We start from the raw sequence: 26,577 nt of genomic DNA, 5'->3' as shown, positions 1-26,577 counted from the left end.
TCGATGAAATCACAACGGCTAAGAGCCAACCGATTGTGTGCAGGTAGTTTTCTCCACTGGTTTTTTTTCTTTTTCTTTCTTTTTTTATTACAACGCGGGACACGAGGACTAATAGCAGTTATTCGATCCTCCATTTATCTAACGAGATGTGAACGGGAAGGAACCTAATCTCTAGATTAAGGAACCAATTACTAAGAACCACCAGGTCCTTTCACACCGTTAGGTAATGAAGGTTAGGCATTAACCGCTTCGACGAAAAAGATGATCCTTGTAATATACCGCCTCCCCGTTCGTTCGCCGGCTTAAAAAAAAAAAAAAAAAACAACGCTCTTCAAATCAACGAATGACAACAGAATTCTTTTTTTTCTGTTTCTCTCAAAAAAACAAAGCATTCCCATCGAACGATCTGCCGTTTCGTTTTTTTCGTGACCAGCATTGATTTCTGGAATGAAATATTTGAAATTCAAAAATAAAGCCAACATACTCGCCACCCCTCCCCCATCGAACGAAGCTTCGAAAGTTTACACACTCGTTGCAGTCGGGCGATTTTCTAACTCTATTTTCGACTCTGTAATCGTGAGACATTCGGAAAATGACGGTTGATAATAATAATGTTGTTTTCTAGAATAGGTGATAGAAATATACGAAATGACCGCGGATATAATGCACCCCCAGGGTTGGCAGGACTGCTTCGGGTCGATACCCTGAGGTCTCTGACTCTCCTCCCACACATAGTGCAGCAATGTCAGTTTTAACCCTGCAAACTTTAGCTTCCCAGCACTTTTCCCGGAGGGTGCAGCCGGCTGCGGCGGTTTTACAACACATCATTCTTTAGCCTCTTAGTTTTACCTCCCGCTTTATTTATGTTTTAATTTTACTGCCGAGTTACGGCTAGAGCGCCATGCATGCCACCCTCAGGATACTCCTTGGCGAACGTCCCTACCGTTATGCGAAAACGGTTATCACTATTGCGCTATCACCATTTTCTTATTCCTGCTTCTTCTATTTTTCCCTCAACTCCGGAAAACATTCGCCATAATTTTTCATACGAGGTATCGGATATTCGAACGCGGTGGCGGCCGTGCAGACTTGGCCGCAACCTGGATTACATCCCCATTCGTTGTACCAACGATTAGTTATTTTGTAAATATTTTCAGTACAAATTTGCTTATCACGATAAGTCGGTCGTAGCAGGTTCGAATATATGTATACAGTATACCAATTGAAATCTGAATCGGAAGGGTCCGCGTTAATTATCGTTACACACGAAAGTTTAATTGTTTTCAAAACCGTTGGCGGTTCATGCGTTGGAAAATTCATCATTATTATTCGCCTTTCGTTCACACGAGCCATCCCACTTTACCCACGTACGTACGTAAAACGTGGTCAAATGTGTACAACGATCATCCCCGAAGAATTCACGGATCATTTCGAGCTCCGAATATCAAAAGGGTTAATTACTTCCCTTGTCAGAGCGAACACTGACCTATCAAACTGTATAGCCCGCATGAGATGTGGCTGGTCAGTGAAAATCTACATGCAATATGGTCACACACGTACACACGTACCTGTGTACGTACCATACATGGAAATGAGATCAAACAGTTCAAGGTAAAGAGAAGATGGTGTGCGGTTGCTTTTGCTCCTGTAACTTTGAACGTAGGTATACAGCAAGATTCTGCTACAGTATGAAGTATGTAGATGGGTATACATATATATGTACGCACGGCAGATACGTATGCGTTGAATGTACATAGAAACCTAAGTTTCGACAGCTGCAGGAATAGCGTCTGACGAAGGAAATGGCGAATTTAGGGGAAGAACCTCGAGGGATGTTTTTCAAAGAGATTCAGAGATTATCCGTACGTGATAGGGGTGCTTTTTTCTGAAAAGGGTGGACGGAATTATACGCGACCGCGTATGCAAATTTCTTTTAACGCCCCACTTCCGTTTCCCTCCATTTTTTTTTCGTATTTCGGTGTCTCTGCTTTTTCAACTTTTCTCCGAATACGCATACCGTTTAACTCAAATATGTGTAAATTACACACGGACGATAAACCCTGACGCTGTGCTGAGGTAGCGGAACGGGGATCTTGTTCCGAAAAATTTGAATACGAGTCAACTTTTGAGTCAACAACGACGGGGTTAATCCTGAGAAAATTTATACAATTGTCATTGCGGCGGCTCTTCGGGCTCGGGTTAATCTTCTTCCGCTTGTTCGTTCAATTACTCGCTTGTTCAATTTTACATTTATTTTTTCCCCGTAAAATCTTTGAAAAACCATTTCTCGGCAGAGGGTAAAAGTTTCGGGTAAAAAATAAAAGTTCCCGACACAATTTTCCCTCGATATTCGCCGATCTTGGAAGAGCCTACCCTCCTCGCGGTGAAAATTTGAAAAAAATTCACGGCCAATCAGAAACTGCCAGCTTTCACCGTATTTTTCCATGTGCATATTTTCCTTGGAACACAAGAACGAGTGTGTTATGTACATTCGAAGCAAATCAATAGACGCCGTTTTCATCCCCTATGTGTATTTACGCTATACATATGTATTATAATATGTATATTACATACGTATACTGTATATACTCCACCCTTCAAAGTCCTCTCCGTAAGCTCGAATCCTGACGGAAACTCGATGGGCTTCTTCCTTCACACCTCTTACGATTTATATTGTACAAATGCATGCTATGTCAACCGTGAAGTTTATATCAATATCCTACAATACCGATCGGGGAGTTTTTTTTTCATTTTTTTCATTTTTTTTCAATAAAATTCACCACTTGAAATAAAACTATCGCCAGTACAACGATAATAATTGTGACGATATCGTTTTATTTCACGTGAGAAACTCTATTTTTGTTATCACACGCGTGCGATAGTCTGAAAAAATAACCGACGAATCATGCGATAGCTACCCTCGTATTGACACATGACATCGAGTGCGCGGTGTATATTTTATACAAATAATTTTAATAAATTTCTATTCCGCCTTTACTTTTTTCTGCACTACTTTCGTAACATCTCCACGTCACAACTTGTTATCGACAAAACGTCAATTTTTGTTTCCTCTGTTCGTCGAATGGTTTTTTGTTTTTTGTTTTTTTTTTTGATTTTTTCTAATTTCATTTTTCATTTCGAACTTGCACGTACCTCCGTGGTATTCGTACAAGTAATATTCCATTTTTCGAACGCCTTTCATCGGCGATATTACACTCCGAAGGTCCCATTCGATTTCGAAACAATTCCCAAAATTTGATTGCACAGCGCACGCGGCATATTGGCACGAATGATGTATACAAATTACTGCAGGGTACCCGCCGATTCCGCTTCACTTGCAGTCCTGCATCGAATTTCGAACTTTACAAATCCGATTGTCCGTTCGTTTTTCTTCTATTTTTCGTTTCTTCAATTCCGGTTCTGGTTTTTCATCTTTCGGTTTACACCGGTTTTCCACATACAACGCGTTAACGGTGAAAACGGAAGAATAAAGAGCGCGCGGTAACAAATTGGAAAAAAACAATTTACACCAGGGGTTGTTCGTTGTATGCGGCGTCCAATTTGAATAAAACAAATTGAAACTCGATTAACGGTTCGGTAAATTGAAAAAAAAAAAAAATAGGAGAAAAAACAAAAATATCGCTTGTACGCGAAAATTGTATACCAGCGATTTTCGTCATACCGCACACCCTTGAAGCGCGGGGGGCTAACTTATTTGAAATTTCTATCATCGACCGATGCGTTGCCTCATTGGTGGAGATCTTCGCAGACCCCAACTCCGTACGTCAAACGATCGAATATGCACTGTAGGATATACGGGTTTTAGATACACTTCGCACCCTCTTCTTCTCTCTTTTGTCTTTTACCAAAACGATGGAAAACATATTCTCCACGAATAAAATGAAAGCGCAGTAGTAATATAGTACAGGTTTTATACCATGGGTGTGTGGTAGATGGTGTGAAAATTTACGACATCGCGGAGTGCAGGAAATTGGAAAAAGACGCGTCACGACAGTCGTCTGCCAGGACAGGGGATGGTATCAAAAAAGTAATTGTTACGTGTCGCCTGTCCCGGCTACTACTACCCTTTTTCAGAAGTTAAGATTGCTACGAAAATAACGACGACGACGACGACGACGAGGTCGGAGACGACGATGAAGAAGACGACTGAAAAGTCTACTTTACACGATCTATAATATGATATTTCTATACGTATCGCGACACCGAGGTCTGCAGCTCATGTATAAATAAATCCCATGGGGAAAGAAGGCCCAGCAGCTCCTTTATCCAATAATCACGTATGACGCCATTTTCACTCCGAATCAATTTTCGGAGAATTCTCCGATATCTGTATGGTATTATACATTTATTATGTATAGACACGCATACCCGTATATATGTATACGTCAAATATACGTTCGGAGAGCCGAACTCCTGTTGAATTTTTCACACTCACAACAATCATTTCAATATCGGGTAATTGCTAAGAGGAATTTTCGTGCAATATAGCGACAACTGAACTCCGTCGAATCTTCGCCAAAAAATTTTACCCGTAGTTGTTATTGTTAGCATTGTTCCAGTGTCGGTTGAAAAATAAATAGACAAATAGCGAACGTCGTCCATGTCGTTTTTAGAAAAAGAATTTCGATAGTCACGCCATTTTGAAAATCTTTATAAAACCATGTGTGAAACAGCAGTAGACCGAACCGACATTGTTTTATTCAACATTTTTACTCAATGGAGTGAACTTTTGCAATAACGCTTCTCGCAACCCTTATTCATCATCTATACTATACGTATATTATGTAGGTATAAGACACTCCGAAGTTCTGTTCTTCGCCAACACCATTTAGCGGTGTTAGCCAAGAGCCACTAGTGAAAAGGATTACCTAATTGCAAGTACTCCTGGGAGCACCTCGCCATTGTGACCTTGAAACTAGATTTAAGCATCCCTGCACGTAATCAGGTGCCTCGAAGCTCTGCGCGCTTATTGCACATCGTTGGGTGTTGAAAGCTCTGAGGTCAGCTCTTCGCAGTAATTAATAATCCCGTTCGATAATTTCCAAATCAGTTATGGCTCGAAAGAACGAACGCTGTTCGAACGAACCGACGCACGCGGTATCTATCAGTTTTTCTCGTACAGTCGTCGTACAATTTACGCCAGCGGGATAATTCGCTCATAGATATATGGGCGGGAGGGTCCATATTCCCCCTCCTTCTAATTTTGCCGACTTTATATATGACGGGGACAAATTTAGCAGAGACGCGTAGGCATCGATCAGGGTTTAAAGGGTGGGTAGGTAGGTAGTACCGCGAATCTTGCCTTCGGAGGCTTAAGCAACGGCTTAGGACCGTGAAGGTTCGACCCTGTCTGTTTCACCCTCCTATAACGACTGTCAGGTACAGATCACCGACGGGAGCTGGCTGAGCTCGAGTGCGAAATCGTTATATGCTCCGGAGTGAAATTTTTGTCCACTTCGTTTGCTACGTTTTTTTCTTCCCTTCCCTTCTATTCTTTTATTTTTATTTTTTGGTTTTCATTTTTCATTTTTTTTTTTTTTTTCTTTTTTTTTTTTATCAAACACGCGACGCTCCATTGAAGATCGTCAACGTGGCAAACGATCATCGTGATTCTCAAACCAAATGAAAACGCGTACCATACACGCAACCTCGTTCTTCAAATCATACGAGGTGTGCCATTTTTTGTTGTTTTTTTTTTGATTTTTTTTTCTTTCACTCAAACATTTGAAATTTTTCGAGCGGCGTTACATTTTAAAATGGCACACTCAACCTACTTCAATTATTTACCTCCTTTTCGTTATTTATTTTTTTTTTTCTCATTTTTTCTTTATTCTTCATCTCGATGTCGCTTCGGGGAGCAGCCATCGTTCGCGACGAGAGTCTCGTTATTTTATTCAGCCGTGCAGTAGTAGTAAGCAAAGTAAGTAGCGCGGAAAGCGAGATTCGGATTGGATCAATTTCTCTCGCAGTTGTTCCCATCGTTACGATAAATTTATTGGTATGTGTATGTAAAGTACACGTGTAGTACCACATACATGTATAAGTGTACACCTGTGCATCCGTCGCTATTTTTTACGGATCTCCGAATAGCAGGAAATCGCGATAGATATAACGTCGGCTATGAAGTACGTTCGTCAGAAGATGAAATAAATGGAGGGTAAAAAAAAAAGAGAAAAAGAATTTCAGGATCGTTTTTCCTTTGCACGAAATAGTGTAACGGCTTGTCATATAGTATATACGATAAAATATGAAGAAGAAAAAATACGTGAACGTTCAAAGAATGATATTGTTGTATACTTTTTGTATTCACCATCCGCTCGATCCCCTTCTTCTCATTTTGTGAAAAAATTAGAAAAAAAATCAAAATTAAAAAAAAATACATAGAACGTCGTATAAAAAACGGACGAAAGCTCCCTACCCCCAAATTCTGAAGATAAAAAAGGGAAATTTGATCGATCAGGACTCTACAACGAAATAATTTTTACATAGGAGAGAATTTCGAATTATTTTTGGTAGGGACAAATTTCGTATATGTACCTTCAACGCATCCCTGTAATTTTGTTCAATATACATCTATAGTTGCAAGCACAATGTACATAGGATGTTGTTCGACGTTCGTAAATTCCATTTTACGGTTTAATTGAGTAGATTTATTCAGAGAGAGAGTCTATGTTACACACATTACGTTTTTTCAAATAAATAATAATGATCATCGACTATTAAGAGCGCTTGTTTGAAGTACGGGGGAGAGAGAGAGAGAGAGAGAGTTTCAAAAAGCGTTGAACTCAATTTGTGTTATGAATAAAAATGATTGTGTTTCAATGTACTGCGATCGGCATTAGCGGTGGTGTATAACCAATATAGCTACTGTACAGGTATATACGTAAACTACATGATATATGAAAGCATTTTCCGCAAAGCTCTCGCTGAAGCTAATAAGGTTTTATATATACGGTATTACGCGCGTAAACCTCTTCGGTTTAAAAGGAGATTTTAAACGCGTAGCATTCCAAAACTCACTCGACAATCATTTGTTGTTCGTTTTACGTTTACAATATCGAAACCCCAAGATTAAACCCCGCGCAGCGACGTAGAGTCGCGACCCCGTCCTATCTACTTCTTGCGCGACTCCTTCGTCCTCCATCCCCCGCTTTTCTTCCTTATTTTCCTCTCTCTCTCCCCCTCTCTTTCACACCCCCCCGTTCGCTCGCTCGCTCTTGTGCAGCTAGCGGCGTATAAAACCCTCGAGAATCATCGCAGGTAAATTGAGCGCCTCGGAAGAGGGTTTTAAAAATCCTTGGTTTTTTTTTTCTTTATTTTTTGTTTACTTTTTTTTTACGATTCGGAGTAAGGAGGCGGGGCCGTAACGCGGAGTGGAGAAATTGTTTGCCGGTGCCTCTCACGTCGAATCAAATTCCGATAATATAACGAGAAAAAACCCACACACACACGCGCGCGCGCGCGCGCGCTCACGTTTGCATACTTCATCTCTGCCTCGCCAAACCTCGCGGGAACTTTATGAGCAAGTGCTCACGATCATGATGATGTAAAGTCAGATTAGGTTGGGTATAGAGGGAAACCGGGAATAACAAATGATCGATTATGATAAGGTTTTCAGCTGTGCAACGGCAGCGGCTCAATAGGGGGGAAAAACATGAAAAATAACGGCGACTAGCCAAACCGTTTGGAAAATTAGTGTCGAATCAGTCTCGAAAATATTTCCGCCCCTCCGAGGCTCTGCCATATTTTCGCCGAAAAAATGAATGAAATAAATCGAACGTCACAAGTCAACTGAACTCGGGAATGAGAGAAATTCCTCATTTTGCAAGAATTAAGTAAGGAAAGGCCATTTTTTTGAAATTACAAGATCCATGGAAGCCCGACTTCTTCCAGACCCTCAAATCGGTGCGATTCTTTAGTTTTTCCCAACATTTTTCACCAGCTCCAAGATTTTCTTTTCTTTTTTTAGGGATGAAAGCTTCTTTGGGATCGATAATGAAGATTTCCTATTCCATGACCGATTTGCGGCGAAGGTTGTATTCTTAGCGGTGCTTAGGTACCAAAGTTCGATGATATTGGAGTAAAACACTCTGAAACTGATTTGAATTATTGATGTACAATTCACGTAAATGATTTGCACGGTCGCTCACATTGTCCCGTAATGAAATTCCAAAGGCATGATTACCAACGAAATCTGCGATTACGCGTAAAACGTATTTATCTTGGAATATAGTAGGTAATATATGCGCCGATTTCACATACGTTTACAAAAAACGACGCGTCAGGATCGTTCGTTCGGTGATAAGATTAGGTAGATCTGCTTCTGCTTTTGCTTCTACTTCTGCTGCTCTCATCTCATTATACCGCAGAGTATACATAAGTAAACCTGGCGTCCCCCTTGGTGGCTTAATTAAGTTCACGTCAATTGCAACGGCCTCACTACTACTATAGGTACACACTCATGGTATAGGTATTACACATCCATATAGAAAGGGTGAGTTAAACTTAACGACAAAATTTATCACCCAAGAATATAACCCAGCTATAGTATATTACACTGTTAAAGACGACAAACTTGATCCCCCTTCAAACCCGAATGACAATGCTAATTCTAACTAAAACTCTTGCACTATACCCCCGGAATTATACCGCTTCAGTTACGTTTAGTCAGTTACAAGAGTAACTAATATCATAAATTATTATCATTATTATTATTATTATTATTATTGCCATCATTGTTGTTATCATTAATAACGCTGTAATTATTATAATTATTGTGGATCGGGTAATAACCGATAAACGAGACGAAAATTTTGCAAGGATCACATAACAAGCTGAACTTGCAACTCCGCCGGTCGAAGTTTCGGGTTGATACGAAAGCTCCGCGATTCTTGCCTCAATTCTAGAATCTCCCCATCCGGAGTTGCGCGCCCGCATCTTCAAATTATAGGCGTTGGTACCTATACACGTTGGATCCCTGTACTCTATATATACACCGTTCTGCATCGACATTGAATCCGAAACTGTGACGGCAAAAGTTTCGTATTATACGTACAGCAGAAACAGCAAGGCAGCTGAAACCCCCAAGTTTTAATTGGTTACAGACGCACGGGCCATCGTATCGGAAGATAGTCGATGGAACCATCTTACCTATCTCACTTCGGTCCTCGAGTTCTATATACCCAATCAGCGTATATATATATATATATATATATATATATGTGACTTTGATGTCCGTGAAAATCGAACCTTCAACCTGCCAAAGGCAACCTAAAACTTTCTTCTATAGAATAGAAATGAATGACTCGAGAGAGAACTGCTGAAGGAGTTTTTCTTCTTCGCAACTTCTTTCCTCTTCTTCGTTTTATCTCGACGTTGTTGGTTTTTGTATTTTTTTTTTTTTCTCTTACTTTTTTGTATCTTTTGGGACTCTCGCGCGTAAAACTTGCCCCTTGAGAAACGACTTTTATAAGTAATGCTATACGATTACTTAACCTTTCTTTACCTCATGACGTGCAGCAAGAACAGCAGCAGCAACATCGACCAACCGGGTCAGGCTCGATCGGCTCGTTTTCCTTTTTTATGGATGAAAAGCTTCACGGGCGAATATTACGGTAAAGGGCGGTTTCTCGGGGGGGGGGGGGGGGGGGCGGTGGTGCGATGAATTTCTCTCTTTCCAAACTTCGGAAAATAGTACAAGCACCTGAACGATTTCTTATGTACAGTAAAAATTGCAGCCGAAGTAGAATCGAATTTGAAAAAAGGAAAAAAGGAAAAAAGGGAAAATGGGGTGGCATGCTGCTCTTATCGATTTTCGATTTCGTACATTAATTTTTACCGTTGCATACGTATATTGGGTACGCGTGGAAGCGGCGCTAGGTCATGAAATGCAGAATTTTACGGCTTTCATCTGCACCGAATTCAAGGTGCTTCGGTTTATTTCATTTTATTTTTATTTTTTCACTATTCCGAACAGTCTGGCATTATGAAATTGCCTTCTTCAAAGTTTGATGTCGGCAGGATGTATTCGGACCATCCGCGATATGCGGAGAGAACAAGAGTTCTTCTGGCTCTAAATTTTATACGAGGGAAGCGAGAGGTTTCAAAATAATTTACGTTCTCATACTAATCCAACTAGATTCGTATTAGCGACTACCGAAGCCTGCGGGACGCAGTGATTAATGGCGGCTGACTTGAAGGAATTTCTGACACTTGTGGCTCCTTTAGGCTATGGAATTTCCGCGCCAGAGAAGCTCCTTCTGCGGGCTATATGTTCCATATAGACATTCCATAAGTTCTTGTTAAAATTGATGAATTCATTACTAATTATATACGCTGCAGATGGCAGTGATTAATCAAACGGTTTCCAAACCCGGTTAGTTACGCGTTAGTATGAATGGGCTGAAGGAATGTAGTACATATATATAGGTACCTATACGTAACTAGCCCAATAATTTATGCACATGCCTATATACCTATATAACTTTGATAAACGCAGCTGAACTTTTAATTGATTCCGTACAAACTGCGCGCTCGTCAAATTACCCAAATTTTCAAATGTTCTTTTCGTTTTCAAAACCGTTGAAATTTAAGTACGTCGTAAACACTTGATCGAAACTAAATGAAATACATTAATAAATGAATTAATAAAGAAAATGTCATTCACATCGATGATAAAAAAGAAGTATCTACCCCTCGGTTTAAAAGTATTACATAAATATACAATAAGTATTACTAGGCTTGTCTCTGACGTCACGTAGAGCAATATAATAATCCCTTACACATCAATCTTGTACCTATATTTTCCGGCCTTACGATCACCGCGGGTAGCTCCTTCGTCTTGAGGTAATTTTGCTCGATATCCTGACTCAGCTTAAATATTTCCTGCGGGGTAAATTTCTAAGCCGAACTTTGAGCTTGTAATTACCTCTATAATAGTATAATATATAAACGAGAATATTTGAAATATGTTGTGAGAAAATCATATTTCATTTGATAGGTATGCATATAACGATGCAGTGAAATTTCTATTAACAAACTGGTAAACGATTATATATGTATAGGTATTATTAGGTATATATTACATGGTTTGAGTTGAATATTACTATGCACACGTATACAATACCTTATAGATTGTCTCGTTCGAAATGAACAATTTTCGTTTTTTCCGGACACGCGAAAACTTTTTTGATTTTCTTTGTTGCAGGGAAACCTTACGGACGGTGATGACGTACCCGAAAACACATTTTCGTTGCTATCGGTGATTCTAGTTGGTTCGCCATACTTTCTATTCTAATAATTATCAGGCTGAAAAATGCCACGTTGATAAATAAGTACATGCGATTGCAATCCGACTCAACTCTGGATTGATGAATAATTAGTTTTTTTTTTTCCATTTTCACAGGCCTGCTGTTGTTCATATTATTTTTCCTGTCGGTCGCTGGCAATATTTTGGTGTGTGTCGCGATATACACAGACAGAGGATTACGCAGGATTGGAAATTTATTCCTCGCGTCATTGGCTATCGCTGATTTATTCGTTGGTTTTCTTGTCATGACCTTTGCTGGGGTCAACGACCTCCTCGGATACTGGGTATTTGGACCACGTTTTTGCGACACTTGGGTCGCTTTTGACGTCATGTGCAGCACCGCTTCCATCCTCAATCTATGCGCCATTTCGCTGGATAGATACATACACATTAAGGATCCTTTGAGGTAAATATACGTGTATAATATGTGAAAAAAAGTGCGAAATGGAGTCCTGGAAAAAAAAACACACACATTTTTTAATATACATAGTTCCCATTTTGCACCCTTTTTTTCTTCTTCTAAGTAATAATTTATACCGTCGAATTCCCGAGGCGCATAAGAGAGAATTCAAAAAAGCGATAAAAAGTAAATATGCAGAAATTACGAGTTTTCCCAGCTTATGCGAAACCACGCATATAAGTTGTTGAAAAGTTGCCGAGAAAGAATTAAATTTATCCGCTTTCATACGATGTGATTAATAATATTTCTGAGATATTGTAAACGCAACGGATACACCGCGAAATTAATGAATTTAAAATTCGAGAGTGTATGAGAAAATATTATTCTAATTTACAGAACTTGTCTGTATAGGATTTCGCTTGAATATTAAAATGGCGGAAGTCTTGATGGAAACCATTCATGTCGATGAAACTTTGAACAAATACCGTCTGGCAGATTTAGAAATAACATTAAACCGTCCGTGCAAAGTGACTTAAAATCAGCTTTAAAGCTCATGCAAAACAATAGCGCCACTTGATCCATTCTGCGTATCACGTCTATGCATACATTTATGCCTTATATAGCACCGCGGGATTGAATGTAATTAACGTTGGCAAATCTTTGGTATTATCACCAATGTAATTAATCCGCTTTTTTGTGTATTTTTTGTTTGTTCTTTTCTTCCTTTCTTTCTATTCAAGGTACAGTCGATGGGTAACACGCAGAGTGGCAGTTGGTAGCATAGCAACAGTCTGGCTACTTGCAGCCCTCATATCATTCGTGCCAATCAGTTTGGGTCTCCACAGGCCAGCTATGCCGCTAGTTTACAGCGATGGGGAAAAGGTACGGAGATCCAAATCCTTTAGAAATCAGCCGAATGTGAAAACGAAAATCGCTTGGAAATGCGAAGAAAAAAGCAAAAAGAAGCCTTCCGAAATCGAAGCGAAACTGATAAAATACATCAGTCGCCTGCACCCTTTGAATGAACATAAATGTATGAAAGAGAATGAAAAAAAAATGAGCAAAAAAAAACCCACCCTTCATCATGAGCAGATTGCGCGATAAGACCTTTTTTCAAAGTTACCGGAATGCCCTGCGGGATTAACGTATCAGCTGATCAATGACAGTCCCTTGCGCGACGATTATGCATACCTATATCTTTACGTATTCTACAAAAAGCAATGGCCAAAAGAACACTCAAATTAGGGTTCTATTTGTGTTATTAAAATTTTATGTACATCAATTTATGTTTGAATAATGATTTCAGGAATATCCTACGTGTGCATTGGATTTAACGCCGACGTACGCGATGGTGTCTTCTTGTATTTCATTTTACGTGCCTTGTTTCGTTATGGTTGGAATATACTGCAGACTTTATTGCTACGCCCAAAAACACGTGAGGAGTATCCGGGCGGTAACGAAGTTACCGGAAACTTCATTGGCAAAGAGTTTTCGCACAAAGAGCAGGAGGACCAAAGCGCCAAAGCCACAAACGAAACCAAAACCCACCAGCCCGTACCATGTGTCTGACCACAAGGCCGCTATTACCGTGGGCATAATCATGGGGGTTTTCCTAATTTGTTGGGTACCATTTTTCTGCGTCAACATCGTCGCTGCTTTTTGCAAAACTTGTATAAGCGACAGAACATTTCAGGTATGTATTTATCAATCAACACGGTAGCGGCATTCGATTCAAACCCATTCATAATTGCTTTGATGTGAAACTGTTAAAAATAAACAATATTATTTCACCATGTGAAAAAACAAGCTCGAATATCTCTATACATTTGAAAGAGCGAAGAGCAATTACATGGAATTCATAACTTTGTAATCGGCCCACGTTTTTATTGTTGTTCGAATGGTTTCCAATTTTCATATTACGACACGAACAAAAACAGACGAAAACAAAGCTCGATACCAGTGTTCGGCAAAAGTTGAATTACTCTCAATTAATTGTACATCGAATCAAAACGATTAAAATAGGGTTCGGTGGATTCAATTTAAGTAGATGCCTATAACGTGATGATTTCCTTCATCGCAGATGAAATTTGTTCCATAAATATAAAAATATAATACGTTCATACGAAAGTAAATCGGCTTTCAATACTGGCTTATTTGAAAATTGAATTCATGTATTTGAAAACAAAAGTATTTTGCGACGAACACCACAAGTGGAGCTAATTTAATCCTCTCGCACTTTCCCCATGATATGGCGTTCGGAATAATTCCGAATATAATCCCATCTCCCTGTAACTGGTTACCCCTCTCTTCTCTTCTTCAAAACGTGCCGAGTTTTATTCAAGCTCTATACATAAATTTAAGTTCTCTCTGGTTTTTACTGTTATTATTATTATCATCAGAGATATTTTTCTCCTCGTTGCAGCGTAAAAATGGAAAAAAAATTTTGAAGCGTGGATCGGATCTAGCCGATAATTACTCTTGTGAAATTAATATGTGTACTTGATGAATTCATGGCTTTAATGAACTTGTTGGCTGATTGGGTTTCATCCGACAGGTACTGACGTGGCTCGGTTATAGCAATTCTGCATTCAACCCTATAATCTACAGCATTTTTAACACCGAATTTCGGGAGGCTTTCAAAAGGATTTTAACAAGAGGTGGTAGAGCACGATGTAATCAACCATCTACCAGTGAATGTGGTGAATTTCGATCAGTGATCGTTCAAAAACGGAATGGTTCGATCGTAGAATGCAATATCAGTCCAAGATCGAGCGCAGACAGTTGTCAAGTAACACCTGGAGCGAATAAACATCGAGATACCATAGTCAGCGCTATATAAATTCAATTATATCGTAGATTAATTCGTACATATATCGTTTCGGATATCATAGTATAATCGATGTAAAACATAAAAATAGCAGAAAAGAAGTTCTTTGTTTTTTTTTTATTATTTTTCGTCTATTTTTTTGTTCAATTTTTGCTCTGCAATTAGATAGAAACAGATTGTAGATATCTATCGGTTATCATATAAGTAGTCTAATAAATATTAGCGCGATATCGTGTCCAATATATGAATATAGTTCATATCAAATATACTTTTTAAAGAAGTATCTATATATAATAGACAAATATTGAATCAATTAATATAACTGTGTAGCGACATTCAATTACTTTGATCACTAAAATTTGATTGCCAAAATTGAATGATCATTTAACTGTCGTCGATAATAGTGTACCTTCGGTAAACAATTCAAACTATTCATATCACTCGAGTCATCCAAAGACTTAAATTGTGTAAAAATAATTCATCAAAGTTTAAAGAAATGTTACTTTCAGTTGGGGATATTATATACTCATTAAAATTGGTAGAGTCGTGCAGTTAGGATTAATTAACACACAACAGTTATTAGCGAGACAATCATGTAAAAAATTAGTTCGAGACGTATCCAAAATCCGTTCATTACAAAAAAAGACCATATACATATATGTATGAACTATCATGAATTGAATAGACATGTTTTAATTCGATTATGGAGTAAATTATCATATCAAGAAATATGTGAATAGATAACTGTAACTCTAATAGTGAATATTTAACTTCGATACTAATTGAGGCAGTATTAAAAGTTGGTGACGTGATGTATTTTTTTTCGTTTGTTTTTTTATTATATTACTTCCATTGCTTATCTGTGAAATAATATACATTGTGAATGGTGAATATTTGGTATGAATTTCTTGAAAATATGCGATTGTACATATTTCTTAACTTTAATATAAGATTAATTTCTATTTTGAAGAGTTTTAATGATAATTATTTATTTGTAACGTTGGGGTGATATCGAACAGGAATCCAGGATATAGGTATTTTTCATTTCATATATTGTACATAGTCATTTATTTATTTTTCTATGTGGTAAAATAAGTGAGATAGGAGCAATTATAAATTATCGATAGAGCAATATTCCACCTAAGTAAAAAGTATTATGTCAACTATAAATCGCACCAAAGTTAATGTCTAAGTCCATTTGATATAAAACACCAGAACAAAGTAATTGTCAAAGAGTAATGATATTGGAGCAAGGATATCCGCTTATTCAAATTAGTTTGAACGGGTGGAGATGTGTGTCGGAAATAAAATCAGTTTCTACTGATTTACTTGATATTTGAAATAAATTAAAAAAAAAACTCATTTCATTTCCAAATTATCAAGGAATTCTCCATGTTTTGAGTTAGTTTTATCAGTAGCGACTGCTTGTTTAAAGACATAATCGTACACGAAATCTAGGTGTACTACCAAAAAAGCAAGAAATTGCTTTTCTGTAAATAATACTAATATAAGACTTCCAGCTCATATAAATAATCAGTATTTACTTTCCTCCCATGTTTCAGTTATTAATTCCGAATTCTCTTGAATAAAATTGTGCTCTCAGCGTTCACCTTTCGAACAGAATTCTCCGACTTAGTCAAATGCCTGGGAACCGTATTTGCCCAACTTCTTTCGTTTTCGGGCACATCGAGTAATTCCAACAAATTGTTACTCAATTTTGGTACAATGGGATATAAAATCAGTCCACTGATTCGGGTACAATCTAAAGCAAGGGATAGAACAGCTTGTAGTTCATTATATGATTGGTCATCGGTTTGCTTCCTGAGGTGCCAAGGCTTGTGAAATTCAACCATCTGATTGGCAGCATGTACTGTACTCATCACAGAGTCAACAACGTGGTGAAGATTGTTTTTTTCATAATGGTCTCGAGCTTCGAGGTGTAGCGTTTCCAAACAATACTTCAATTTCGTTGCTGATTCCGATTTAAGAATGTCTACGTATTTTCCAGGGTGCGGAATCTCCCTTCCAGGATTGACCGCTTTACCCGTACATCGACTCACCAGATTACCTAGAGAATCTGCTAGTTCTGAATTTACTGTGTTGAAGACTTTTTCTTTGCTATAATCTGTTCGGAAAAAATTGGGAGTAAATCGATACGAGGCTTTTTATGACATCAACCTCTATGACATTTATACAAGAAAGTATTTCCTTGCTGACACACTTTAGAAGAATTGTAAAAGAAAAGTTTTTACAACATCTTAGAAGTTGGTAATTAAATTTAAACTCACTAGCATCACTGTAAGGTACAGCTTCTCTCAGAAGAAAGTATCTCAGACCATCCGCAGTGTAACTTTCTGCTGCATCAAATGGTGAAACAACATTCCCTTTTGATTTGGACATTTTTTGGCCGTCTACAGTCCAGTGGGAGTGACATAACAAGCTCCTGGGTGGCTCTAGTCCTGCTGCTATCAGAAATGCTGGCCAATAAACTCCGTGAAACTTGAGAATATCTTTTCCAATTACCTTCAACGAGTATCTTAACATTACTTTCATTAAACCTGACCGGTACAGTGTGCATATTTGAATTTTCAACAATTACCTGAATATTTGGAGGCCAGAATTCTTTGTAACTCTCTTCAGGGTATCCTAGGGCAGTCAGGTAATTTACCAAGGCATCTAGCCAGACATAAATACTTTGGGTATTATCATCAGGAACTGGAACACCCCACGATACCCTATCAATCGGCCTCGAAATACTCAAATCTTCCAAACAAGATCCCTCTTCGATCCACTCTGAGAGAATCTTATGAAACTTAGCTGGTCTAACAGTGTTTTCTGAAAATTTTATGATATATGTATGTCAGAGTATCTAGCAGGACAAATCAATGGTAGTTTTTCCATTAACAAAATGCCCAGAATCTACTCATCTCATACATACCATCTTTGAGCCAGTGTTTCAGATCGTTTTGTAATACACTGAGCCTGAACTTGTAATTATCTTCCTCTGCCCATTCTACAGGATGCCCCGACTCAATTGACACCTTCACAGTTTCACCATTGGCGTTTTTTCGATCTTCCAACTGTGAGGTAGACAGAAAAGCTTCATCGGGTACGCAATACCATCCAGAATAGGTCCCCGGATATATGTAATCCTTTTTTCTCAAAGTAATCTGAATGGCATAAACCTTGTTAGCTGAATTACTCATTGTTGTTAAGTTTGAATGAAAAATTAAAGTCGACTCTTCACCCAGAAATGATTCAAGGTCTTCAAATGTCGCTCTTGTGTGGTTCTAATGTATTCTGTATAGCCCACATCAAAAACTTCGCACATCTTATGGAATTGCAATGAGATTTTTGAACAGTAGTCGCTCATCGGGAGCTTTGAGACCTGAGCAGCTTGTTGTACTTTATTTCCATGTTCATCTGTACCAGTAGTGAGCCGCACAGAATGTCCTAGCATCGAATTATATCTGGCTACTGCGTCAGCCAGTACAGCACTGTAAAGGTGCCCGATATGGGGCCCTGTAGAGCAAAATATTCCACATCGCGTATCATAATGCAAATAAGATAAATGATTGCTCAATAATTGAAAGAACTCATGAAATACTCATTCAAAAAAAACCTTTAATTATCGTACATGGAAAGGTTATACAAGCTTACCGGCATTTACATAAAATATTGGTGTTGTCACGTAAAAATTTGAAGTGCTGCCATTCGAATAATATCTACTCAATATTCTTGTATTCGGTTTGTTCAATTTTTGAATTATTAACTTAGTAGTACGCGCTCCCTTCATTGCGTTAAATCGTAAACAATTATACCATCACGAACCTAGTCTAACCTAGAGATATTCCCAATCAGTAAAAGACCTAACCTGAAATGCCGGAGCAACAGAATGTTCATTTGAACGATAATCGGATCAAAGATTTATTGAATAACCGAATCTATAAATTTATAAACTATGGGTATCATTTAATGAAACTTACAAATTATTTACAAAATCAATAAATATAACACCTCATACATATTAACTTGTACCAGCCACCTTAGCATCTGAGATGAGCGAAATAGTTTCTAGATTAGTAATTAAGTCCATGTATTTGAAATCATCTGGTGTCTTCGTGAACTTTTCGAGTAATTTTAGCCGTTGGGGATTATCAGTAGAATAATAAAGCTGTAGTTCATTTGCTAAGCACTGAGCTTCTTGGGCATTTATGGATTTTGTATCAAATTCTCCTCTCATCAACACCAGGTCTTTACTCTGTGCAAGTTCTATGTAATGCGTCATCGACAAACATTCAGGTGCGTTTTCCTTATGCACTTGATACCAAAGCAGTGGAGTCATATGGATTTTTGTACCATGGAATTGGGACATTATAAATTCGTACCCTTGCGAACGCGGGAGTGGCAGCAAAAACGTTGGATATTCTTTCGCTAGTTTGAATAGCTTATCAAATTGTGTAGCAGTCATTGCCCCTGAAATACAATCTTTTTGTCTATGGTATTCGTGCCAAATGTTTATAATTTCATCCCTAGTTTTATTTTCAATTAACTCAACTTTCATAACATCACTCAAGCGATGTTCTTTTTCTTGAGAAACTTCCACGGAGCCTCCAAGAGTTGGTTTTGCCCTTGATGCTGGTTGAAATTTTCTTTCTTGGGCGAGTGCTTCCTTTTTTGCTTTAGCTTCCCTCTCTTTTGCTTCAATTTTACTGAGAAACTCTTCGGGGCTAGTCTCTTGCAGCTTGGAAATTTTCTTCGCATATTTCTCGAAATAAGGATTCAACTTTAACTCATCCAGTGCTTTTTCCATGTTCGTTTGAGACGTCATGATTGATCTCTTTAATCGTTGAACCAGAATAATATTCTTCACTCCGTTGATCAGGTTCAGCTTTCGTCCCACGTGGAACAAAGCAACTGCCATTGATTAATTTTTAATAAATAACTAGCTCCGAATTGCGTAATGATTCAAATAGTAAAGAATAACCTTTCATTTTGGACAATATCCCTCCATATTGAAACTGGGTACCACAGTGTGCCATTCATGATGTTTATTTACAAATAGCTTGCACTTAGGGATCAAAAAAATCACTCAGCAGCTGACTGAAATTTAAAAAAATCATTATTCCATTAATTTCTAATCAAATCATGATATCGCTGATAAAAATACCCTCACGTCAATTGTTTCTAATGTTTTTAAATTGACCTCTCGGTACCTTGACTGCGTGTTCAAGCCAGTATCTTGACCTTTGACAAATTTGGAGGGTTAATTCATTATTAAACATTTGTGCAAAGATGTTTCTACCTCTTAATTACTTTTATGGTTTTGAATAATATTATAAACGATCGCTCTAACTGAATAAGTTTGATAAGAAGATAAAAAAGGTCTTTTTGATCTCACAATTATAATTCCCATGATGCATCGTTTCCGGAACGTCAGGTTGTGACTGTCGAAGCGAATGGAAAATGTCGGCGTGTTGGGTGCTGCTGTGCCACTAGTGACTGTTGCCCATCTCGCCTCTGTTTCTAATTAATTTTGTCTAATTAATAGTTATTCATTTCAAACCCCAACATAAGCCCGCGGTTTTATTTGTTTAACAATAAAAAAAATAATTAAGATAAGAAAAAATTTCGCATAAACGAGACGGAGTTATCTGTGTTTTCGTGTTGCGTGGTGGTAACTTGTCCAACATGTCCAGCTTGATCCTCGCCAACGGGAAGGTTGAATTTATCGTGGGTGCAAAATACCGTTTGATGCGGAAAATCGGATCCGGCTCATTTGGTGACATTTATCTCGGAATCAACATCTCAAATGGCGAAGTAAGAACAGATTGAATCACCTTAACACTCGTCATAGCTATCCTCTGTCAATTCCTGTTTAACTTTTTTGGTTCACCTCCGCCATCGACACAACAGAACCCTAACGCTTATCACCGTTATGTCATGATAGACAGAGAATTTAATTATCTGTTTTAATTACAGTGGTTTTTATCGTTCAAGTCAAAGTTTCTTCTCTTTTTCTTTTCATTTAATTTTTCGTTTGAATCTGAATTCTCTAGCTGAAAGGTTTACTAATGAGGAGGAAAGAATATCAGCTGGGAGGGGAAATCCATTGACTGATGATTATTTTATAGAATAATATTCAAAAGTAGGTTACAGACTACAGTCATCAGGGACACTGAGTGACATATGATACCTGCACTCTTGCCATAGGCGAAAAAGGAAACCGAATTTCCCTTAGCATGCTTCATGATTGTTGAATTTATACTTCAATTTAAATTCCAATCACATATTTTATCTGTAAACTAGATTGAATTTCACTTTTGTTTAAATGTTAATTTCCTGCTATACCAAAACTCATTTCTCAGAACTCATTGGTAAATCTAAATGACTAATTAGCGTGATAATTGATGAAACAAACTTAGTAATGCGCAATCTTGCAAGTAATGAAAAAGAGAAAACAAATCTCATTTCAGACTGACGAATAACGCTCCAAATTTAGTCCTTCAATTTTCTACTGCAACTGCTACTTTGGCAATGCTTTGTTGAAAGTTAACTGGTGGTCATCTGATGAGTTGAAAAAAACAATCATGCCGCTGTTTCTAATGCCTATGCTTTATGTGTCAATTGTCTTAGAATAATAATTTAACAGTAATGGATTTATCATAATACAATCTAACAATTCGAAAATTGAATCTTCTGTAAATGTAGAAATAGCACGTTTACAAAGCTACTACAGACTATGAAAGAAAGGTCATTTGAAAACACAAGTTTTCTTATCTGTTTACCAACAACTTTGTGTTGTATCAATAGATCAAATGCGTCCACTGTCATATGTTATTTGACATATTTTCTAAGAAAAATGATTATTTATAAATAGTCTTTTAACACACATTATTATGTGCATAGGATACATTTTTCTCAGTTTAGTTTTCGAATGGGTTAAAATCGCAAAGAAAAATCTAGATATAGTATTTATATCTTGACAGGGTTTAAATCGGTTGAATCATTTACACAAGCGAACTTAAGTGTATATTTTGATACTCAGTTACGATTAAGGAATGTTTCAAACAGTTTTGAAAATAAGAGAATAATAAACAATCCGTTATGAGTTATTACTCGATTGAAACCAGACTTTGACTTGAGTAGAAGAAACGACGATTTCATTACATTCTATGAATAAAATATAGGGTTTCATTTTCGTATGAATTGTTCAATGGCTTCTCTGAATATAAGCTCCGGCCTTATCCTGAGATAATAATTCATACCTCTTCTACAGGAAGTTGCGGTCAAACTGGAAGCTATGCGAGCTCGCCACCCACAGCTACTTTATGAATCAAAGTTATACAAGATCTTACATGGGGGAATTGGGATTCCCCACATACGATGGTATTACACGCTTAATAACTCTATCTTGTTATCAATTTTTCAAGACAATCCAAAGATATGAATGCCTTTGTATATATAAACCACAGAAGCGTATCGTCCATGTTGTTAGCATAATCAATTGGTTGACCGATCAAACTAAATGTGATCAATGAGACAATGCAGCTGAAAACATAACACTATTGTGATTCCAGGTATGGTCAAGAACGTGAATATAACGTGCTTGTGATGGATTTACTAGGGCCTTCGCTCGAAGATCTATTTACATTTTGTTCAAGAAGGTTTACAATAAAGACCGTCTTGATGCTGGCTGACCAAATGATTGGACGTATCGAATTTATTCATTGCAAACACTTTATTCATAGAGATATAAAACCAGACAATTTTCTCATGGGCATTGGGCGGCATTGCAATAAGGTAACAGATTATTATCCCTTCACCTGCCATTATCCCTTTTTCAAAAACCTGATCAAAGATCACTATATTCTGTATAAATGTTACAGCTCTTTATGATAGATTTTGGCTTAGCGAAGAAATTCAGAGACAGTCGTACTAGATCACATATAATGTATCGAGAAGATAAAAATTTAACGGGAACAGCTAGGTACGCTTCAATAAATGCCCACCTTGGTATTGAACAAAGCCGTCGTGATGATATGGAATCCTTGGGCTATGTTCTCATGTACTTTAATCGAGGATCCTTGCCATGGCAAGGTCTCAAGGCAGCAACAAAAAAACAAAAGTATGAAAAAATCAGTGAAAAGAAAATGTCCACCCCAGTTGAGGTCTTGTGCAAGGTTAGTTTATATTTACTATCTCTCATACTATTCAAACAGACTGCCCACTTCTTAATTTCAAAACTATTACAATTCTATTGCCTGATCATAATATGTTTCTTTTTTCATGACTACAGGGATATCCAGCAGAATTTGCAATGTTCTTGAATTACACACGAGGATTACGGTTTGAAGAGGGTCCCGACTACATGTACCTGCGCCAATTGTTCCGTATTTTGTTCCGCACCTTGAATCATCAATACGATTACACATTCGACTGGACGATGCTAAAACAGAAAGCTGCCAACGTGACGGTGGTCGGTGGTGGAATTTCAGGAGGTGCAGGTTTATCGAACCAAGCACAAGGTCAAGGACAAGGTCAAACACCAACTCAAGCTAATGCCCAACCAGTTTCGCGCGAGAGACCTTACACCGAAAATTACGAATGAATTAAATCTTAAGTGAGTCAGTAAACGACCCTTTAATTTTTTTCTTTCCTTTTTTTTTCTCCTATAAGCCTATAACTCTCACTAGTTGCGAATTCATTCGTTTCTTTGGTTTTCTTTATGGTCTTTGTAAGAAAATATATGCTTTTTGTTTTTCTAATTTCCCGGGTCACGGAAACAATTCTGCTATATTAATTTGGTTATAAATGCGATTTGAACTATTCGGTAACAGATCAGTATAGCACGTCGATGGTGTGCAGCATCTGATATTCTGCGCTGTGTGGAGTGCAAAAGTTCTCCGTACACCGCATTTAAAAAAGCTATTTAGTGGAGAATTTAGCCAAACAAAATTAGTCTTTCCATTAATTAAATGTTTTGAATCCCGATTTTCGTTCCATTGTTTTTTCATGGTTTTTTTCTTTGTGTCGAAAATTTTCTTATACAAAATGTGAATCGAGAGATGAGGATTTGAACGGGTAAACAGAGAAGCACCATGAAACATTCCTTGTTACACGTAGAATCATTGTTCCATCATTGTTACTGGTCAAACGTACTCGAATTAATCAAAAAAAAAAAAGGAAAAAAATACTATCCCTCAAAGAAAGTAAAGTGATCAGACACTTTCATTCGTCAGGTGTCAACAAAACCCACCATGCTGCGAACAACTCCACCAAAAACAACTAGCTACGCCGTCTTCCGTCTTACATCTGCCTCGTAAACAGCCGTTACTCCCTAAATGTTGAAGAAAAACGTCGGAAAATCTCTAAAAATGCAAATGAAAAAAAATGAAGCACTACACTCGATCGCTGGTTTATATCTGTACTCAGGGGTATTGACTTTATTGATTTATTGAAAATTACACAAACATTAGAAGATATTTATTGAAGGTACTCAATTTAGTTGCTAATCTAAATTACAATATCTCTGATACCAAGCACCATCACCGATTATTAACTGGAAAAATGAATCTCGAAATACCTTGAGTGGTGTTATGCAAAATATCAAGCGTGTTCACCTGTTCTATCAATGTTAACCCTTGGGTACAGCTGTATTCATCGATTATTTATTTTTGTATTTTCAATATCTGTGTCTCTTTCTTCGTCTTTCACTCTTTCTTCCTTTTACTTTTATTTGTCAGTCAAGTGTGACGATGAAATTCTTTTTTTCCTATTTATTTCTGCTATTACTAACCGCTATCTGCTGCTACTACGATACCACAACCAAATAAAAAAAAAAAGATCCACGCGATAAAAGTAAAACAAAAAAATGTGTAATATCAGAATAATGTCAACGATTATCTCTTGCGATCATATGTAGTTTTTCAAATAGTATAAATCAAAAAAAAGTTGTATATATTAAAATAAAATGATATTCTTTATCATTTTCTCTTCAATCTATTTTTCTCATTATCTTGAGTCGTTTCTAGTTTTGTCAATAACATTTTTCTGTGTAGTATTTTTTTGTGTTTTACTACACATATTTTCCGCGATTGAACTATTTTAAGGATTTTTGGTTTACTTGCTACTTAAAAAAAAAGGAAAAAAGAATTATTACTCATTTCCAGTATTTTGTTTTTAATTGACGTCTATGGCTGAAAGCCTGCCAAGACTACTGCTTTTCTTGGACATGTTATTTTACTGAATTTTTTTCTTTTTTTCAGTGACTAACTGATGCTAACATTTCAACAAAATGTTTTTCTCGTTTGTTTCAGGAACGCGTTAAAGCTCCAAATGCCCCCCAATAGCCCTGAATCAATTGCGATTGCTATAAAAAAAATAAATAAAAAAGTGTCCCAAATACGAGACTTTAACATATAGAACTGACACTGAACCAAGAGCTGAATTGAACGAAGGCTTTTTTATGGTAAAGAGGAAAAAGTTTGAAACAAACAAAAATCATTTCATCACATGATATTTCGAAAGGTTCGGATTGAAGTTTTGATGGGTGTTGTTATTAAAACTGCTTCGAAAAAAATGCTCAATGCAAGCAGGTTATCTTATGACCTATTATAAAAGGAGAAAAACAAATTGGCAATGGCTCAATTTTTGCTAACTTTATCGCATTTAAAGCTTCAATAAATTCAGCCCAAGAAATTAATTATAATCTGGAGGAGATTGGACGTGAGGTTGGCTAGTTATTGTACTATAATTCTATCCATTTAGTCGACTCATTTTTATGAATTAATTACCAATGAATTTTATAGGGAAAGAAAATTCCAATCCATCGATACCACTATTTGTCTTACTTGTTTCCAAATCAAATGATATGGATACTCTATATACTTGCATATATATATACACATACATATATATACATATATTTACTTACTCGTAACTTGGTTCTTCCTAATTATCCTATATTTAACTATTAATTTTTTATCCGTAGGTCAATGCGGAGTTCTATTTGCTTTCGGTTGATGAAAAAGCGAATTCAATTCTATACTATAATTTGCAAAAATGCAATTTTTTCGCAAGACGAAAAGAAATTTTCTGGAATGAATGGAATTGCAGGCTGACCTCTTTCTTTCTCTGGTTGTGTGTAACCCACTTATTGGTTTTTATTTATTTATTTTCTTGCCATTTTTTTTTTTCCTTTTTTCTTAAATTTCGCTTTACTTGATAAGTCCCGGAAACAATCCCGATGGGTGGCTAATGAGAGCGTTTATAAGAAAAATTTATATGTTCAATTGCACCCAGGATAGAATATACTTATACATGTATAATCCGTAAATGAAGAAAGAGCCTCAAAAGCAATAGGCGGGCCGACAATGAAATGAACTGAAAAATTAAAGAAAAAACGCAAAGTATAAGAGGATCAAAAAATGAGTAAGAAATAAAGACAAAGTTTGAACAAAAGAAAAAAAAAAAACAATAATCACGCTTCATATTTGAACGTGAATACGATTAAAGCAGAGCAAAAGAACGAAAGAAAACAAAAAAAAATTATCAAAATGAACAAAAAATAAATAAACAAAAATAAATAAACGGAATCGAATGTATGTGAATGAATGAATGACTGGATAATGTGTAAGTGCTTGTACGAGTGCTAAGTTAATTAATAATTAATGATACATGCACACATGAAACTATCTGGTATATTATATATTATGAAAAAAAAAATTATGACAGTAATTAAGATATGAGTTATTTCATAAATATTGAACGTTTATTGCTCCCTTTGTCTCCGTGAAATAAGCAAAAAAAAAAAAAAAATACAAAAAACAACAAAAAAAACTTAATAATGAGAAATAAAATAAAAAAAAAACGAAACAAAACGAAAAATTAAATCTGTCTCTCTCTTTCAGTCTCCCTCTGTCTGTTAGAATTAACGTCAGCATCTCTCTGCAAATAGTGGAATATCACGTTCTCAAAACTCGAATTTTTCAATATCAAAGTGATGAGATCGCAATTGTA

The 26,577-nt window shown here is 37.0% G+C and overlaps 3 protein-coding genes across 9 annotated transcripts in view; 2 read left to right on the top strand and 1 right to left on the bottom strand.

The window, feature by feature from the left end:
• LOC105685784 (dopamine receptor 1) overlaps positions 1–15,903 on the top strand; it is a 36,652-nt gene extending 20,749 nt beyond the window's left edge. Inside the window, exons 2-6 of one of the 2 annotated variants that reach the window (XM_048651117.1) lie at positions 11,228–11,281; positions 11,426–11,735; positions 12,470–12,611; positions 13,036–13,422; positions 14,284–15,903. In XM_048651117.1, coding sequence (XP_048507074.1) covers positions 11,575–11,735; positions 12,470–12,611; positions 13,036–13,422; positions 14,284–14,568 — 975 coding nt within the window. In that variant the 5' untranslated portion in view covers positions 11,228–11,281; positions 11,426–11,574 and the 3' untranslated portion in view covers positions 14,569–15,903. Of the gene's footprint in view, positions 1–11,227; positions 11,295–11,425; positions 11,736–12,469; positions 12,612–13,035; positions 13,423–14,283 lie in introns of both variants that reach the window. The other variant, XM_012400184.3, reaches the window with a different exon arrangement.
• LOC105685781 (methionine--tRNA ligase, mitochondrial) lies at positions 15,608–20,099 on the bottom strand. 4 transcript variants are annotated; one of them, XM_048651123.1, is made up of 9 exons: positions 19,544–19,820; positions 19,163–19,473; positions 18,496–18,500; positions 18,217–18,284; positions 17,804–18,078; positions 17,495–17,726; positions 17,156–17,391; positions 16,845–17,079; positions 15,608–16,681 (listed from the first exon to the last, which is right to left on the bottom strand). In XM_048651123.1, the coding sequence occupies exons 1-9, from the start codon at positions 19,596–19,598 to the stop codon at positions 16,122–16,124; spliced, it is 1,977 nt and encodes a 658-aa protein (XP_048507080.1). In that variant the 5' UTR covers positions 19,599–19,820; the 3' UTR covers positions 15,608–16,121. The 4 variants fall into 4 exon arrangements, with proteins under 4 accessions (XP_048507080.1, XP_048507079.1, XP_048507078.1 ...); XM_048651122.1 differs by lacking the exons at positions 15,608–16,681; positions 16,845–17,079; positions 17,156–17,391; ... (1 more) ...; positions 17,804–18,078; positions 18,217–18,284 and adding an exon at positions 19,958–20,099 and having other exon boundaries at positions 18,470–19,473; positions 19,544–19,659; XM_048651121.1 differs by lacking the exons at positions 15,608–16,681; positions 16,845–17,079; positions 17,156–17,391; ... (1 more) ...; positions 17,804–18,078; positions 18,217–18,284 and having other exon boundaries at positions 18,470–19,473; positions 19,544–19,659; positions 19,773–20,064.
• A 139-nt stretch (positions 20,100–20,238) lies between these two features.
• Positions 20,239–26,319, top strand: LOC105685782 (casein kinase I-like). Of its 3 annotated transcripts, XR_007277210.1 has the most exons (7): positions 20,239–20,376; positions 21,836–21,945; positions 22,137–22,359; positions 22,446–22,739; positions 22,856–23,179; positions 23,799–23,993; positions 24,876–26,319. XR_007277210.1 is itself a non-coding variant. In XM_012400178.4 (6 exons), exons 1-5 carry the CDS (start codon positions 20,248–20,250, stop codon positions 23,165–23,167), a joined length of 1,068 nt encoding a protein of 355 aa, XP_012255601.2. In that variant the 5' UTR covers positions 20,239–20,247; the 3' UTR covers positions 23,168–23,179; positions 24,876–26,319. The 3 variants fall into 3 exon arrangements, 2 of the variants coding, with proteins under 2 accessions (XP_012255601.2, XP_048507075.1); XM_012400178.4 differs by lacking the exon at positions 23,799–23,993; XM_048651118.1 differs by lacking the exon at positions 24,876–26,319 and having other exon boundaries at positions 23,799–24,557.
• The last annotated feature ends 258 nt before the right edge of the window (positions 26,320–26,577 follow it).

The sequence above is a fragment of the Athalia rosae genome, chromosome 2 (assembly GCF_917208135.1).
Source record: "Athalia rosae chromosome 2, iyAthRosa1.1, whole genome shotgun sequence".
Lineage (NCBI taxonomy): Eukaryota > Metazoa > Arthropoda > Insecta > Hymenoptera > Athaliidae > Athalia > Athalia rosae.
Note: the sequence above shows the minus strand (reverse complement) of the source record. Positions and strands in the feature narration are given on the sequence as shown.